This window comes from Rutilus rutilus, assembly GCF_951802725.1.
Source record: "Rutilus rutilus genome assembly, chromosome: 23".
Classification (NCBI taxonomy): Eukaryota; Metazoa; Chordata; class Actinopteri; order Cypriniformes; family Leuciscidae; genus Rutilus; species Rutilus rutilus.
Window position 1 is genome coordinate 7,148,398 of NC_140233.1, and position 19,387 is coordinate 7,167,784.

Genomic DNA, 19,387 nt, shown 5'->3' on the forward strand with positions numbered 1-19,387 from the left:
AACACATGATTTCACATGATTTCCCACTGTCACACAGAGATGAGTCAGTAAAGCTGGATTTCGTTTTTACCTAGGGCAGGAGGAAGATCTGGTTTATGCCAACAAGCATAACTTGATATATTCATCATAACTAAAAAATATCTAAAACTAACTACTAATGGAGTCTTCATCGAGATAAACGGCTCCAGATTGCATTTAAATGTCTAAAATAATGGGATTGTGAGTTACTGTACTCCTCTGAGAGCTTCACGAGAACAAGAAGCTGATGAAAACCAGTCCTAGATTCAGTAGTTATACATTTGCAACAAAAAAACAAAACAAAAAAAACAATAAAAAAACAGAGAAGACATACATTTCCTTTTGAGAGATTAGATGAGGTTGCTACAAAATCTGAGAGTGTTTTAGAGCTTTTGATTTTGCTAAACCAACAGAAATTGACTGCATTATGATACTAATATGAACATGTTCCAGAGAGTTCAACAAAGCTTAGTTTTCAAAACCAGTTTGATGTGGTTTCTGGAAACAAATCTGCTGTCGTCATTGGGATGTGGTCTGGGATCAGATGCAAGATGTTACATTCAGAATATGTGAAAGCTAAACGCTAGAAATAAACCCCACTGAGCTTCTGTTCATTTTATGAAGATCACAAAGGCAACGATTGATCTGATAGCAAATTAATAACTAACTGATTATTAGTCTCGTTTCGTTGAGCAGATGGATTGTTATTAACTGGTTGCTGTTGATACAAGGTAGTGTCCAAATACTTTTGAGCATGTACTGTAAATCCTAAAGAGATCCTAAACTAAAACTGACACAGGTTTGTGCAGTAATTCGGCAGGTTTATGGTGCACTGACTGTCTTTGATGCCATGCAACATTCAACAGAGGAACATAAGAGGAACATCCTGATTACGGGGCCCTGAATGTTGTTGTTGTTGTCGCGGTTCTGACATCAGTATATTTTTGATGCTACAAGCCAGTCCACGCGGGGGAAATATCTACACAGCGATGCGACTCAATGCGGTAAGCAGCAGTAGGAGGGTGTTGACTGTAGGGGGCGCCATCACTGCGACAGGGCCTGCAGGATATCTTTAACCAGCATCGTGCCGATCACCATCTTCTCACAGTTGACCGTCAGCTGAGCTCCGACCCCTTCCTTCGTAGCGACGGTGACCAGCACGAGACAGCCGCTGCTGACCGTTTTACCTGCGAATCTGTAAACAGGAGCGGAAGGAGGAGGAGGTGTACTGAGATTTCAAGAGATCACAGGCCAGAAAAACAGACAGCAAAGTAAAGAAAAGTGAAGAATGAAAGAGTTTTACATACTCAAATAATAAGCCTAAATCAAAAAATACTTGCACATACAAATCTGAGAGTGCTCGAAAATATAACTAATGCTCTTACTGGAGCTACAAAAAAAAAAAAAAAAAAGTTGTACATAAAACAGATTATTAGAGTGTGTTTTATAAGACAATACTATCTGAGCCTTCAAAATTCCATGTTTAATTCAATGTGTTACTTGCTGTTTCTTTGTGATTAGCCATTTTTGAGTGAAAACAGTTTCTACACCAGATTTATTCGGTGTAGTTAAAATGCCCCGTTCCAATTGACACAACTACTGTGTACTTCATCTACAAGATCATCGAGTGTCCCGTTTGTTATATTTTGGTACAGAAATGTGCTCACTAGCTTTTCACACTTGAAATAGTTAACCTTGGGTCATTCTAAAACCTGGGCAAACGGAATCCTGGGTTATCTTACATATGTGTTAACGTTCTTATTTGCATATTCGCAATGTAAGTGTCACTGATTGGATGAACGCAGCATGTGACCTGTTTACATTAAGGCTCAAGCATTGGGCATCCTTATTTTACATATTGCTGGCTTTACTATCAAGGTCATCCTAGATGGACTTTTTGGACTAAAGGTATGCAACATATTTTATGTCAACTTTTATGTTAAAAGCGATTAATCACCATTAATCAATTTGACAGCACTAGTATGTATATATCTACGAATGTATACAAAACTTTTACAAACTTGTTAGATGTGATTAATCGCAATTAATCGATTTGACAGCACTAACACTCAGTAAAACTACAAAGTAGCCAAAATATGCTTAAGTACAGTAGCTAATTACATTCACTCAAATACTTTACATCAATGGTGAAACGTTCCTTTACCCAGGGTTCAGAACGACAATAACACAGGGTTAAGCTCCATGTGAAAAGCCCTTATGCAACATTGCATTACTAAAGTCTTCATTTGGGACACGGCCACTGTATTCATGTGAATGTGTGTGTGTGTGTGTTACCTGCACTCTTTATCAGAACCGCAGGGTACCCTGCTCAAGTTGGCGGTGGCCGTGACTCTCTCAACGATGATGTGCTCGTTCACACATTTCTCTCCTAGCGACAACTTCTCTGAGATTTCATTCATTCCCATCAGTTTACCTGCAAAAAGACACAGAAAGCATCGATTAGCTGAAAGCTAATGCAAATGCTAACTCTGCTGACTACCTAATCAACAACAATTTTTAGGAATCACACTTGCACTCCAGATGTGAAGGCTCTGAACAGTAGGCAGCAAAATTATGACCAAAAAATACCAAGACCAAGCGCTGAAGAGCATATACAGGGTTCTCAAGTCTCACACATTGGCTGTGAGACACATGCAATTCAACCAGTTCACACGCTCACACGCCACACCGTGTTATTTCTCACACTGAAAAGGCAATGCCAACCAAGTTGTCCTGCAAGCTTTATATATAACGTTGTATACGAGGCGCAGGCACACAAAGTATCTCGGCCAGATTGCGTTCCGTTACTAGGCAACATAGATGCGCGAACACACGGAAGTTGACGCAACATTCTCGGCCACTGTACGTTCGTTACTAGGTAACCAACAACATCGCGCGAACACACGTCGTGATCGTTTATATACTGTCTATGGTCGTGATGGAGAAGGTAAGTTGGAAGAAAGCTCGTCTAACATTTTTAGGCTAGAACATTTAATATATAGCCCATCGTATACATTATTATTGATGCAGTCAAAAACTCTGCAACTACTTTGCAACCAGACCAACTCAGTTTTTACTCTTGTGTACACACACACACACAAACACACACACACACACACACACACACACACCTTAATACTCTTAATATGTCATTTACATTTACATACATTTACATTTATTCATTTAGCTGACGCTTTTATCCAAAGCGACTTACAATTGCTATATATGTCAGAGGTCGCACGCCTCTGGAGCAACTAGGGGTTAAGTGTCTTGCTCAGGGACACATTGGTGTCTCACAGTGGATTCGAACCCGGGTCTCTCACACCAAAGGCATTTGTCTTATCCATTGCGCCACACCACCCCACCCCACCCCACCCCATCCCATCCCATCCCATCCCATCCCATCCCATCCCATCCCATTCCATTTGTTCACAATGTCCCACCACACAATAAATCATTATACCATTGCGACTAGACACATTCAAAATGCAAAAAGATTTGTTTTTCCAAACTGTTTGGAGCAATTTGTTATATTTTTGTAATTTTTGTATATTTGTAATTTTTAAATATAACATTAAAATTTTTATTTGATGTGATGAATTGCTCTGTCATTTATCAGATTTACCAATTTGTGCTGGTTAATTATGAACAATGGGTAAAATTGGGGGACGGGCCGGGGCGGGGCTCCATTAGGGCTCCTCTCCTAACCGCATGTGATCTCACTCCAAGCTTTTGATAAAACTTGAGAACCCTGGCATAAATAGGAAATAATTCCATCTAATTAAATGAATTATGTTGTTAGCTTAGCAACATAAAACTAAAGTCAGACTCTATTGGTCTGTCGTGCATTAACAGAGCTGCTGCCCAAAATGAGTGTTTTGATTCAATCACGTTAAAGCTTAAAAGTCATTATAGATGTCACCTTGGAAGGTAGCAGTCTATGTAGACAGTACACAAGAGTTTTTGTGAGCTATGTTGAGCGTGCTGGTCTCAAGAGTGTCGTGAAGGTTCAGGGTCGATCGGACGGGTTCAGTGTTTCTAAGGCACATTCCTAGTGAGATGCAGCGTGATGTTACCTTGACATGCCATAAGAAAATGCATAGTCATGGTAACAGTCGCCAAGGCAATAACTGGAGACTGCGTTAAGAGGGAGAGGCAGCTGGAAGCAAAAGCATTTACAGGAAGACAGGAAGGAGGTGTGCAGTTAAACAAAAATAAATTCAGAGACTAAAGGGGAAGAGGAGGTGACTGTAAGTGCTATGCTAATCGGCTACATCAGAGAAACTTACCATCCAAAAGATTCTCTAATGAACAGCGTCAAAACAACCCCATGGAAGAGGAAGACATGAGTATGTTAAACTAATACGTTTCAACAAATACGTTAACACTGTATGCTAAACTGACAGACAGGTTTATGCTGAGCTGTTAGCGGCATGCTAACTAACTAGCGTGGGCTGAATTCCAATTTGCACACTATCCATGCTATAAAGTATACTAGATTCAGTTTAGTGTGTTCAACATTGTAATATGTTGAAAATAGTATGTCAAAATTACATGGATGGCATACTAATTCCAGTGTATCTGTGCATGCTTTTGAAGCTATATAACACACAACCCCTTTGTGCTATGGTGAATTAATAATAATTTTAAGCTAATGAGTTTAACTAGAAGCTAATGCTTACATGCAGTACACGAGAAAGGGGTCTGTGGTATCAAGAGGCAAATTTCGGCTTACAAAAGTATGTAGTTTTTTTTTTTGTGCACAATAGAAGTATGCAAATTAGGATTCTGCCTTGATAAAAGCCATGAAACAGAAAAATGGGGCCATACTTCATGAATAATGAATGACAGACATAAAAAGTTTTTCTCCTCATATCAACCCTTGGAAATTTATTTCAGAGACACTCAAAAAAATGAGAGACATTTTGAGGAAAAGGATCAATCGATAGACTGTGAGCGCTAAAATGAGAAAGGCTGACGTCCGCTCACCTTGCTCCTTCTTAAAGTCGTTTTCTGTCAGAAACGCCGGTGTCATGAGCTCCCCGACGGGCGGCTGGATCGTGACGAAGAATTTGCGGGTGTGAGTACTGAAAAAGAGATTGAAATATAATTTTTTCAGTCAATAAAGCTAATTGGAATTGGAGTCAAAGAACTGATCCCAGTCATATAAATGGAGTTTAGCCAATCATAATGGAGGTAATTTGCATATAGAAATATTTTAACTCTTTCCCCGCCAGCATTTTAGCCACCACCAGTGTTTTTGATCATTTTCACAAAAATTTCATGGACCCCAGAATATTTGGTTGTATGAAGATCTGCTATGCAATATATCAAAAGAAAGAACAGACCCTCTGCTTTAAAAAAAAAAACAGTTTTATTCTAGCTGCAAAGCCTATAGCTCGTCCTAGGTCGACATTTCATTCAGTAACATTAGGCAGTTTTGATTTATATGCTGTTTAATGTTGATGATCGCATTATTTTACATATGCATCTGCTTACATATGATATCGCTCGCTTGTTCCTGCATCTGCTTTGCATGTGTTTTGATCAGGAAATTCAGTACTCTTTCACAAGGTGTGTAATAACCGTATAACAGTGAAAACACGGAAAGCCGATGTCGGGGAAAGAGTTAAATTTTGTACAATTTTCTAAATGTGAAGTTCTAAATTATGACCATTTATGACCATTTTGAGTGCAAGACACTTCGACTAGCATTATCATAAGTCGACATCAGGAAACCGAAGTGCATAATTTAGCTCCTCTTAAACACTCACCACAGCTGGAAGTTTGCTGCTTGCGTAGAATCACAGAAGTCTATGCCCATCACCACAGTAACCGAATCACCTGCTGCTAACACCTCTGAAAGAACAACGCAAATAGAACAAAAATAAACTTGAAGCTCCTGTAGAAGAACTCATTCTGTGCTGGGCTGCAGACCTATCTCGGAGAACTCTCGGATCCTCATCCCGGACTGCAGCTTGGGCTCCTCGATGTGCAGGTTTTTGGTCTCGGAGTTGGTGTTGTTGGTGAATTGGATCTGGACGGCCACCATGTTGGGGTCTGGACTGAAGGGCTGCCGGCTGAAACAGTACTCAACCGCAAGACCCTCGCCCTTTATACGATGCAGGAGCTCATACATCTTTATCGAACCAGAAGGTGCAATGGTCTATTGGAAAACAGAAAATATTTATTTAGATCAAATTAATCGAAATTTTATATACACTACCATTCAAAGGTTTGGGGTCAGTTAGAGGAAATGAATGCTTTTATTCAGTATTAAAATAACTATATTAACAAAAGAGTTCTATTTCAAATAAAAGCTGTTCTTTTGAACTTTCTACTCGTCAAAGATTCTTGAACTGTTTCCAACTTTGATAATAATCAGAAATGTTTCTTGAGCAGCAAATCAGCATATTAGAATGATTTCTGAAGGATCATATGACACTGAAGACTGGAGTAATGATACTTAAAATTCATCTTTGACCACAGGAATAAATCACATTTTAAAATATATTCAAATTGAAAAAAATATAATTTAAATTTGTATCTGTTTTTAGTATATTTTTATGAAACATTTGAATGGTATAGTATAAAACTAGCCCCGGCCACACCAAAAAAACTGAACATTATATTAAATGTAAATAATATTACATTTCAGAGCAATCTTAAATTGTTGGTAATGGGAAAAAAAATTCTTTTTTTTTTGTATTTTGAAAATAATAAAGAGATGCTTTAAAAAGGGAAAACTACTATTTTTCCTACAGTCTTGTCTCTAAAATAGAGATGCATAGTACATTTACTGCAATTTACTATTGTACTTTGGCCCAGAACTTACTGTAGGTGCCAGAATAGAGTCGGTCAGTGACAAACCCTCTAGATCAGAAACCAGACTACTCGACATGAAGTTAACTGGAGTCACCGGAGCTGTTGCTGTGGTCGGTTCAACTGAGAGAGAGAGAGAGAGAGAGAGAGAGAGAGAGAGAGAGATTATATGGTTTTACATTCAAGCATTTTTAGTATTTGGTCTTGTATGTCTCACTCACAGTCATCCAGATCCAACAAAGACATTTCTTGCGTCTCCTTCTTGCTCTCTTTTTTGGATTGTTTGGGAGGTTGTTTTGATACTGGCGTCTGAGCGAAACAAGAAAATACATGGATGAACTCTCATCTGTGCATAAAGTAGTTAGTAGAGGCGAATAACATCAAATAGCACAGTTAATTAACACCTTGATTCATGTGACAACAGTAGCATACTACTTTTAGAAATGTTTATTACCAGATAATAAACTTTTCTTTAATATTTAAAAAAAATAGCAGTCAGTATACAATATATGATATATTCTGCACAGTATTCACTAAGTAGTAAGCTAGTATCCCATTCTGAACTAGTCTAACCTTCTTCTTCCTGATGTCGGTGTCAGATTCAGACTCCTCCCCTGACTCCTCCTCCGACTCCTCCTCCTCTGATTCGCTGCTCTCTGATTCGCTCTCTGACTCTGAAGCGCTCTTCTGATTTTTCACTGCTTTCCTGCCTCGTTTCCGGTCCTCGGCGCCGCTACTCTGCTCACTGTGGGCATGATGGAGCAAAACATGAGACATTTGGAGAAAGAAACGGATCAAAACTTTAGATAATTGACATTGGCCGTTCTAGATCTGTGGATGGCGTACCTCTCGGCGCTCTCCTCCACTGGCTTCTTTGCTTTGGTCTTTTCCAGCCTTTTCTTTTTTTTCTTTCCTCCTCCTCATCTTCCTCTTCCTCCTCAGACTCGGTCTCTTCTCCACTCTCTTCGCTCTCTGAACCGGAGGCGCTTTCTTCACTGGCGCTAGCGCTTTCTGACCTGCTGCCGGAGTCTGATTCTGCCAAGAGAGCCAGCATAATAAATCATATTATCTAGCACTGACGAGCTTAGTATTGTAGTGAGTTCAATTACAATTTTCATTCAAAACAGCACAGTCAATGGAAATGTTAATAAAAATATAAATAGATTTTTATTTACTAATGAAAAGAACTGATAGAGAATCTAATTAAAAATTTATTTTCTAGAGATGCACCGCTGTATTGGCCAGTAATTGCCATTATTTTCACTATCGGCCATCAGGGCCGATTATATCCTGTCAATCAAAATGGGTGAAAAAACTATGGGTGATTCAATCCTATGAATCACCCATAGTTCAAGCCAGGATTGCCAGGTCAGCAGTTTTTCACTGCACCAAACATTATTTGTTATGCCTCTCATCCTCACAAAGAGCTTTGTGCTTTGTTACTTGTGATTTAAAACAAATTCTGTCCTTTTTATCACGAAATCAAACAATAAATGGTGTTTTGACGCTCTTAAATGTGATGAGAGCGATCGCTGTAGCGCCCAGAGTCTTTTCGTCCACTTTAAAATAAGTTACAGCACGTAAAAACATGCATGAACATCAGAAGTTATGATGAAAGATACAGCACAACTCTTGCAATGGCTTAATCAGTATTTAAAGTTGATTATTTGAGTGTAATTATTATATCTGAAAATAAATACCAGTTGAATATAATAGCTCTGTTGTTAATTTTAACATCTGATATTATAAAATGAGAATGTTCCCTGTAGATTTTTTTTCCCTTGAGAAAATCAAACTATTAGTGTCGGCTGATATCAATCTGAATAATCGGCTATCGGTATCGGCAGAGAAATTTAGTATCGGTGCATCTCTAGTATTTTTTTATTTGCATTTTTTGTACTTATTAGCCTAAGTAGTCGTTAGCTTAGCAACATGCTAATGTCAAAAAGGAATCAGTGTTGAGTCTAATGCTCTATTTCACCAAATGTACTATATATATATTTTTTAGCCTACATTAGCTTAGCAAAATACTAACATCAGGCTCTATTGAAATCTATTGGTTTTCGATTTTATATGTTATGGCTAAGTGACCATTAATGCAGTTGTTGGCATGAAGACCATATTATGATATATTTTGGCCACAGTTACCGCTATCTGCTGATTCGGTCGGGCCGGATTCTCCGTCAGAGTCCGAGTAGAATGGTGTCTCTACTTTCTTCTCCTTACGATCCTTCCGGCTTGTGCATTTGCTCCAATCTGGAATCTGCAAAAGATATCGCAAAACACCATCAAAATAAGCTCAAATACACCTGGAGAACCTAACCAGAGAGAGAGAGAGAGAGAGAGAGAGAGAGAGAGAGAGAGAGAGAGAGAGAGAGAGAAAGAGAAAGAGAGAGAGGTTCATATAACGGCCATGAATGCCTCTTTACAAGCATCAAATGTCTTCGTCTACACTCATACATTAATATGATTAAGTTTCTTGAGACCTGCATCTCTCTCCGCTCAGCATTTGGTGTCTACAACAGGGAAGGTTGTGCATTCATGGCCACTTTCATTCTTGTTGTGTACACTAACACGTATAATTAAAGAAATCACATCCTAAAAAAAACACCCAAAGACCTCCAGCACTGATTAACCCAAATTTAATTTGACTTTAAACTAGCATGCTTTAACGGATGTTTAGGGCATAAATTAGCGATTAGCATCAGTGCTGTAGGCCATTTCTGAGGTGTTTTTTGAGGATTCTGGTCTTTAATCATAGAGCAAGGGCTGAGGAAAGGGGAAGGCTGATCTAGCACAGTACAGACGCTACGCTAGGCTGGTGGCAAAAGCTCTTTGGGTCTGACGCTAAGGGTGACTGACAGACTCACGCTGGTTAAAGTGGTGACTCTTTCGAGCAGCCTAATAACCTGGCAAACAGGAAAGAATAAAAAGAAACGCAAGAATGATGCTGTGAGATGGCCAGAAGAAGAGGAAAGAAAAGAACAGAACAGAAAAGAACAGAAAAGAAAGAAAAAGATTTAAAAAGTACACACAAGGATTCAGGTTGCACTTGTCAACAGATTAGCACGTATATATCTGGATGCGTTTCACATCCATATTTCGCTAACAGCTTCAGTCAAAGCAACTGAAAGTGTTAAGGCCCGTTCACACCAAGGACCATAACTATAACTATAAAGTTTCGTAGGTATAACAATAACGACACAGAAGAACGATATCGTTGGGAGTATTTTTTTCCAGCTGATGAACGATGAAAACATTGACAGCCAATCAGAATCCACCCGAGTCTAAAGAGCGCGAAGGCTGCAAACGACGTAAGCACTGCGCGCTTATAATAAACAGGACATTATCGTCAGTTGGTGTGGACTCTAATATAGTTAACGTTATAGTTATTGTTCTTGGTAAGAATGGGCCTTTAGGGGGGAATTCACTAAGAATGAATAGCATTATTTACTTTTAATATTCAATTTACTATGCAAATTTGCTAACAACGTAAACACGCCCACAAATTTAGTGCTGAAAGCAATTTGCACAATCACAATCTTTTGAATTGTTTCTAAGTGTTATAAGTGGTAACAAATGCAGCAGATTACCGCTAACTGACATACTCTACCGGGACGGTCAACCCAGTCTCACAGGAAAACGTAACTATTTTACAAAGTGACGGTTTCATATGAATTCACGTATGTGAAAATGTGAAGTAATTATGAAGGTCCTCCCATAACCACACCTCTAAACCGCCACTGGGAGTAAGCAGATCATACGAAAACATAAGAACGAGAATGTACGAATTCATACAAATTAGTCACCAATAAGCCAAAATGTAAAATAGTTACGAATTGCCATGAGATTGTGTTGGGACGGTACAGGCACCTGAATCGGCCCTTTAAAATGCAGAAAGTCATCGTTATATTGCTTTTCTCCTTCAAGTAAAATGCTCACAGACATTTCTAGATTTCTGTAGGCTCATGTGTAAATAACACACAGGTATTTGCGTTGAAAAAGTGGCTGTTTAGTGAATTCACCCCTTTATTTTGAGATTTCAGAAGGTCTCTAATCATATACCCAATATGTCAATAACAAATCTGTATTAAGATGAAGTTTTAATGCTTTGCTGAGCATTTGGTGTCACAGTAATGGAAGTGCAACATTAATATGAAGATTTTGTGATGTGATGGTTTGCAAGGCAGGAAGTGAGGTCAGCAGATTTCAGACTGAGATGCAAAAACACACACTTTAGTACAGTAAGGTCGAGCTGGGTGGCCCGACTACAAAGAGGACAGAGAGAGAAGCCACTGCACTCTTGTGAGCACCTCTCTCCAGTCTCCCAGGAGACCGATTCGGCCCTCACTGCTGTCTATGACCTCCTCCTGCTGCATAATATGGTGGGCGGGAACATAAAGAGACAGACAGACTGTCAAAAAGAAGATGTGGATGAACATCGGAGGGGATATAACCAATAACGCACCCATCTATTAGATGAGAAATCTGCTGTGAGTGACGAGTGCTTTATGAAATAACAAAGATGATTATGCTGACAAAAACCTGAAGCTGGAAACAAGACCCTGACTGATCAGTGTGTGGTGCAGACCTCATGCATATGCAGATTTGATCATGGAATATTAATCAGGAAGGAGTGGCATGTGGGTGTGTCTGTTCTAGAACTCTCTGTGATTGAATGGACAATTCTAGAACCACAATTCTAGCTTTTTAAAGCATTCGGACAAATAATTCCAGGATTTTGTTTTTAATCGTTTCTGCTCGAGGGAATGTTCAAGTTAAACTCTATCAAGATTTACACGCTGTTAAAGGTAGGGTAGGTCAGAATTGTCTAAAAAAACTTTTATTCAAATTTGTTTAAACTGTCTTTATATACCAATACATAATTAAAATGCAAGTACTCTGAAATAGAGAGTATAAAAAATTGAGTGACTCTAGTGTATAAACACAGCTCATTAATTCCATTCACTCCCACCTAAAAACGGGTGCGCGACTGCACGCACGTGGGCAGAACCAGTAATAGCGGCGGTAGTCATGGCGACGGAGAGTGACAGTCGCGCAAGCCAATCACTTGTTTCGTCCCGGTAGGAATTAATGAGCTGTGTTTTTTGAAGATTAAATACACTATAGTCACTCAATTTTTATACTCTCTTTTTCAAAGTACTTACATTTTAATTATGTATTGGTATATAAAGACAGTTTAAGCCAATTTGAAAAAAAGTTCTTTAGACAATTCTTACCTACCCTACCTTTAATTGAGTGCAACAGTGAACAACAACTTTTTCGGCGGCGTTGGTTCCGGAAGTTTTTGTCCCATTCATTTTTCTCATAGAGAAAATTACAAACTTTGAATTGAAGCATAAAATTATTTGAAAATTGGACAAAAAAGGCAAAGGTACAAGACTGTGTTTGTTGCGATTCTCTGATTGGCAGAGATTTCTCTGCAGAATCATGGGTAATGTAGTTTCTCATCAGGAATTGAACGTGGTTATAAAAATATAAAAAAAAGTTTAAATAATGTGGTTAATGTTTCAACAAAAGAATACACCATCATTTAATAACCTCATAGTCCACAGTTATGATTAAGAATCAATTCCATTATGGCGAAAATGAATGGGATTTTTTACTTTCGGAACCCGACTTTTTCGAAAATTATCATTGACACATCAACCAATAGGGCTGCAGGATGAGTAGCTCCCACCCAATTGAAATGCAGAGTGTGTGATTAATGCGATATGAGGGTGGAGTTATGCTAATGAGCGAGGAGAGTGAGCGATATAAACATGTTCTTTTTGTTAGGGCTTTGGGGTGTTTCTTTGGGAGGTCTTGCATGTTGGAGCTCCCTCTGGTGGTCTGTAGGAGAAGCACCCCTGCGCCCTCTGGCCCTGCCTCTGTCAGAACTGTTCTCCCTGCACACACAGAATCCTTCACCTCCACGTTGCGCACGGACGGGTCAGGCGCCGATTCGGGCCAGTCGGGCAGCTCCTGGTATCCGCCGGCTTTGGCGTTCAGCAGATGAGACAGTGATCCCAGCTGGAAGTGATCTCTGTCTGCAAAAATCACAAATGAGATCTCTTTAATGTCTCAATTGTCTCCTGCTCCTCCGATTTTTCTTCTGAGGGCCTCAAACTGTGCTGAGATTACCTTCAAATCTTAAAATGAACTCAAATATCTACCTCTTTCAACTCTTTATGTCGTCATTTTAGGAGAAACATCAGAGAAATACTGAACAATGAAATATGGGTTAGGCGATACCTTTAAATGGAGACTCCAGGACGGGGGCGGGCTTGAGCGCAAGGAAAAGCTTCTTGGCGTATTTGCTGAGAGCGCCGCTCTTATCGGTGGGAACAATTAGTTGGCGGATGAAGCGGGCACGATCTCTGATGTCATAGTTTTGATCATATTTCGCCAGGTTCAGTACATACTGCGTCAACAGTTTAGTCTGAAAGACGGAAAAGCAAAGGAAAATGTATTTTGTCTCAAGAGTTTCATGCCTGACAGGCAATGTTACATGTGTGTGTCTAAATGATATGACACGCAGACAGAAATTGTCTCGCTTGATTAAACAATGACTCTTGTTGTGTCTCTCCAGCTTTCATCCAGACTGATGCTCTGATGCAGGGTTATTATAGTCTACTGAAACCATAAATACACATTTCCGTTTCTTGAAATAAAAGAAACATTAACTGAAATAAAATAAAATATAAAAAAAACAATTGCCAAAGCCAATTTCCAGTGGAAACCATCCCACTAAAATATAAACACTTACCATAGAGAATCTGGGTCAGAGAAAAACATGTATTGTATGAAGGATTGATGATGCATTGAACTAAAAAAAAGTTACATAGTTTACCTTTAAGCAAGTGTCCTGCACATTTACAATGTATAATTTAGAACATTAATTAAAAAAACTACCTGGAACACACAAAAAAAGCATTTATTTCGCTTTCTAACACACATTACCATGAGATACAAAGAATAAAATCCTTTTTTTGTGCATTGTTGTGTGACTCCATGTCCTATCTATGCTTTAGAGAGTAAAATAATCCATAATATTTGAGAGAATTAAAAAAATCCATAATATTTTAGATAAAATACACATTTTAGGCATGTTTTTGGAAAACACTGCCAAACATCAGTTATCTGGATGTCTTAAACTGACTTTTCGTGTATTTTTAATGTGAAAACTTCAAATTTTAATGCGTTCGATTAATGTTACTGCCAATTTATTTTCTTGTTTACTTTCATTTGAGTTTCGTTATGTTGCATAATGCAAGTTAGCTTGCTTACTGATAATGTGTGATGCATTATTTATCCTAGCATGTTAAAAACAGCAGTAAACAGTATTCAAGCAAGCATGCATATGGTCAGGGTTAATTAACTAAAAATAAAACTATTAAAAACATATTTTTTTAATTGAAATAAAGCTAAAATAAAATAAAAATCTAAATATTGGATAAAAAAATAGATTGCCTTGAAAACTAACTGAAATAAGGTTAAGCTGAAGCACTAAAATTATTGAATGGACATTTATTTTAAATATGTTCAAAAGTAATAAAAACAAATGTATATATATATACTAAATTTACTAGTTTAAATACAAAAAAAATATAAAAATTCAGGTTATTAAAAAAAATATTTTTAATACAGTGTTTCTTCTCTCACCTGTTTTGAGTTAGTAAGATACAGTTTGGCAGCCAAATTGATAATCTGCAGCTTGACGATGTCCTCCTCGTTGGTGAAGGTTTTGGCCATCTTTCTCAGGACGTCGGGGGAGATTTTGGGGACGTGCTCGCAGTACTCGCCGATCAGCCACAGGATGCTCGCCCGGGCCATCGGCACCTGAACCACAGGCACATTATCAGGACCACGGAGACAATCTGAAACGTGAAACTGGGCAGTTCGGATCAGAACGCTACCTGGATGCTGTCGATGAGTTTGGCCATGTGTTTGATGATGTCGCTGTGCTGTTCGGGCTGCATCTGTAGAAGCTTTTTGATCACCACCACCGATTCAGCCACAACCAGCTCTGAAAACACACAAACACCAATGTTATACAAAACACACACTAAATATTACTCAACATTATCAGACGGACATCTTCGGCCACTGCATCGCATCTCTCTGTTTTTTTACAGCATGTGATGAGACCGATTTCAAGCGTATTTATTGTAACATTTGTATGTCAGAGGCTCATATTTTTCTTCTTTTGCATGATAAGAACCTCTTCTGACATAAGAGCTAATAACTTTTGATGTCAGCTTGAACGGCGCTCACTTTATGGATAATTAATGATAGCCTGAGAATTAAACACAGTTTGGTTGCATTAGCGTCGTGTGCGAACACACACTCTCACCGTCTCTGTTGGACAGCAGCTGTACGAGGCCGTTCAGACAGGTGTCTCTGACCTCACCAATGTTTGTAGCACAGCGACCAATGGCCTGAATGCTGGCCGCCACGAAATCCTTATCCATGCTCTTAATATACGTCTACAATACAAAAAGAGAAATACATCATTATCCCTATTCATATATATATAGAGAGAAATATACTGTTATCTACAATCGTAATCTTTTTTTATATACATTTCAAACTTTTTTTATTCAACATGAAGATTTTAGGTTAAAATGTATCTGTGTATAAGGAAATGTATTTTAGATACTATGGTTCACCATTTCTCTTTCTTTTCTTCATCCACCTTTTAGCTTGCAGTTTTAGTTTAGTTCACTTAAGTAATCATGTGGTGTGACAAAATCATTTTTAAAAGTGCAAATATTTCATGTTCTGTAGTCTCTAAAAAGCATCTATCTTAAACTGCAAACACTGTTTAATATTCATATTTAAGTGTTAAGGAATTTCATATGGTAAATTTAATATTAGTTTCAAAAAGTATACACTACTGTTCAAGCTTGGGGTCAGTAAGATTTTTTTCTTAAAGAAGCAAAAAAAAAAATTCAGCAAGGATGCATTAAATTGATCAAAAGTGACAGTAAAGACATTCATAATGTTATGAAAGATTTCCATTTCAAATAAATGCTGTTCTTGTATCACGGTTTCCACAAAAATATGAAGCAGCACAACTTTTCAACTCTGATAATAATCAGAATCATCATATTAGAATGATTTCTGAAGGATCATGTGACACTGACTGACTGAAGACTGGAGTAATGATGCTGAAAATTCAACTTTAAATCACAGGAATAAATTACATTTTAAAATATATTCAAATAGAAAAGAGTTATTTTAAATTGTAATAATATTTCACAATATTAATGTTTTACTGCATGTTTGATCTAATAAATACAGAGCATGAGCATTAGACATTTAAACATTTAAAAAGAAATCTTACCGAACCCAAACTTTTGTAGACTTACATTATATTATATTATATTATATTATTTATTAAACCATAAGAACAAAAAATGTAAAAAGATACCTGAAATTCTCTCAGGATAGTGGAGATGTTCGTCTCATTAGCCAAATTAGTCAAAACCTCCAGCTGTGTTAATAAGAGAAGATAGAATCATCAGTCCAGCTTTAAAACACTCAAAATATCTGAAGCAACACTCTTTAGTGAAACAATTTCGTGACATAATATCTCTGCATAGAGTTTCTCATTAAAACTAACGCTTTTCAAAGTCAGATGTGATTCAGCTGCGTGTCCATTCACCTTGAGAATCTTGATCTGCGTGGGGTCTGTGGAGCGGATATAAAAACTCTTCAGGTACGGCTCAAACATTCCCTAAAAGACAAACACGCAGCATATTCAAACACCACAGCCTTCATCTAAATGCTTGCATATCTTACATTTTCTTAATACTGATTGAATTTTTATATTCTATTATGCCTTTAAAGAAACCTTTTTTTTGTTTTTATCTGAAATCTTTCAAGGACGAAGTATTGAATGTATAAAAAGCACCACATGAGGGTCTTCAGTTTAAATATTTCAACTATATTAAAGCCTTTTCATATGATTTGCACCAACGTTCATCAATGTATTGAACAATATGGAGTAAATCATCCAGCTTCAGATCAAGTGTTGTGAGATGATCCACAAAGTCAACGTGATGCATGTCCTTTACAGTGTCATGTGAATCACTCACCCGTCTCTTGATGGACATCGTAGCGACGTTTTGAAGCACGACGTACTGCACTTCACTACAGAGACACAAATCACACGGCGACATCAGTGACTAAACTACATATAATTCAAAAACCTTCATGTGTGTTTGTGAGGGACAATTCTATTTCCAAAAAGAGGCTAATTGGAGTGATGCATCATCCAGTGCCAGTTTACCTGCGCTAATGATGTCATCAGCCGATGACCGTACCGTACATGGTCAAACGGGAAGCGTGGGCCTGTTCGTGTCAGAGCTGGTGTGAGTGTGTTTATGTTTCATTAGTATGTGATTGATTACTCACCTGTGGCTGCGCATTAACCTGACCAAAGCCTTGGCAATGACGCCCACCTCTGCTTTAGGAGCCAAATGGAAGTACAGCTGAGCTACTGCCATCACCACCTAGAGAGAGAGAGAGAGAGAGAGAGAGAGAGAGAGAGAGAGAGAGAGAGAGAGAGAGAGAGAGAGAGAGAGATTTATTATGATAACGGCTGAATGAACATCATTTTTCCGTTTAGAGGTCATGTGTGAAAAGGTCTCATTGTCATTGTGACACTGGTAAATCAGCTTCATCTTCACTCTGTCAAATTAAGGAGACTGTTTAGAAACGTTAAAAACTGATGCTACTTTATGTGAACAAGTGTTTAAAAAAGATTAAAAGCTAACCTAATAATTGAGAAAAACTGACCCTAAACTAACCCATTTTAAAACCATTTTAATAATTTATAAACGAATTGAAATAAAATAAAAAACTAACTTATTAATAATAAAAACTAACAGGATAATAATAATAATTGAGAATTGGCACTGAACTAAAATACATTTGCATGACTCCAACACTAATTAAAACATTAACATTTTTATCCAAAGCAACTAAGTATAAAATGTGGGGGGATAAAAAAAAAAAAAAAGACTTTAAGTTTCAGATTTTGATACACATTCATTTTTTATTAAGTGGATTTTAAAATAAAGAACGATAACTGTTATAAACAAGGTTGTGTACCAGTCAGAACTGAATTGACAATGCCTCATAAATTCCAATTAAATTCTAGAATTTGAATTACATTTAGGCTACGTTTACACGGAAACGATCTGAAGAGAAAACGCAAAAGTGATCGCTTTTTATTCTGCGTTTAGACGAGCGTTATGGGGGGGAAATCTGCGTGCATATGGTGACGCAAAAGTGTGTGAAATTCAATGTAGTATGCACTCCAGGCAGCTAGGTGGCAATGTGAAGCACTGATCGGTGCCTTCACTGTCTAGCGGACTTTTGCGTTTTTACCGTTTAGACGGAAACGCGACGGTGGAGCGTTTTTCAGATTTCCACTCTGGAGGGTGGTTTCACTTTTTTGCGTTTTTAAGCCCCAAAAACGCCGTCGCCGTCTAAACGAAAGGCACATCTGATAAAATATTTGTACGTTTTCACCCGCGAGCGTTCTCGTGTAAACAGGGCCTTAAATTGAGGTGGAAAACAGAACACTTGAAATTTGAACTTTTCGAAGTTTTGACGGCATTGGAAATGAATGGGAGACGAATTTCATCTAGTGAAAGCATTTGGTACTGCGCCCAAACAAAATCTTACTGAAAGCTCAGTTTATGAGACGTCAACCTCAAATTTGAAGCACAACTTGTTTAGATTTATGGCTTTTGATTTTCTTACAGTTTTTGAGTAAAACATGCTTTGGAAAATATATATTTCATATAAAATTTTAAAATAGTATTTTTGCGCAGGTTTTCATTCTAAAAAATTTTTCGTTAAATTTAATTTTTTTTACTTTTTCCACTTCAGCAGGTCTATGCTCAAAAAGTGATTAACAGGAAATAAATGGATCATAACTATTCAATAAATATAATTTAGTACCATAAAATCCCCATAAAAATACAAAATATTAAATAAATAAAAAATTATCCAACTAAAATAAAGTACATTCATTTCATTTAAATAAAAATTCTGTCATTTTTGACCGCCAAGCGAGCAACACCAGAGGGTTAAATAAAAAATTTTGCCTAAATAACAATTTTAAAGGTTAGACAAATCATTAAATAAATAATTCTGTTTCTAAAAATAATTGATTGAGGAGAAGTGCGTGTGACTCACGGCAGCATTGCGGCTCTGCAGCAGAGGTTTGGTGTTCCTCAGCAAGAGTCTGTGATCGGGGTCCATCACGTACGGCTTCCTCTTCGGCAGAGCGGCCGCCTCGGCTTTCTTATCTTCATCTTCCTCATCATCATCAGAGGCGTAGAACGCCCTCTCGCCACTCTCCTCTAACAGAGACTCCTGCGCATATACACACGTGTTGATATGTAATTACAAGTGGATTATTATTATCTTAAATTGTCTTGATATCTATCTATAACAGTGCATTATATCCTTTTTTTTCTCTCCATAACATTACCAGAACAAAATTATATTACATTACATTAATCTA

At 37.8% G+C, this 19,387-nt stretch overlaps 1 protein-coding gene across 1 annotated transcript in view; it reads right to left on the reverse strand.

The window, feature by feature from the left end:
- Positions 1–362: 362 nt before the first annotated feature.
- The window catches only part of ap3b2 (adaptor related protein complex 3 subunit beta 2), a 39,409-nt gene continuing 20,384 nt past the window's right edge, over positions 363–19,387 (reverse strand). Inside the window, 21 exon segments of the mRNA XM_084396321.1 lie at positions 363–1,213; positions 2,314–2,452; positions 5,008–5,105; positions 5,793–5,877; positions 5,956–6,184; positions 6,854–6,963; positions 7,062–7,149; positions 7,414–7,585; positions 7,687–7,753; positions 7,756–7,875; positions 8,989–9,103; positions 12,772–12,890; positions 13,096–13,282; positions 14,506–14,682; positions 14,760–14,869; positions 15,197–15,329; positions 16,277–16,339; positions 16,511–16,582; positions 16,944–16,998; positions 17,263–17,360; positions 19,057–19,236. Coding sequence (XP_084252447.1) covers positions 1,063–1,213; positions 2,314–2,452; positions 5,008–5,105; positions 5,793–5,877; positions 5,956–6,184; positions 6,854–6,963; positions 7,062–7,149; positions 7,414–7,585; positions 7,687–7,753; positions 7,756–7,875; positions 8,989–9,103; positions 12,772–12,890; positions 13,096–13,282; positions 14,506–14,682; positions 14,760–14,869; positions 15,197–15,329; positions 16,277–16,339; positions 16,511–16,582; positions 16,944–16,998; positions 17,263–17,360; positions 19,057–19,236 — 2,568 coding nt within the window. The 3' untranslated portion in view covers positions 363–1,062.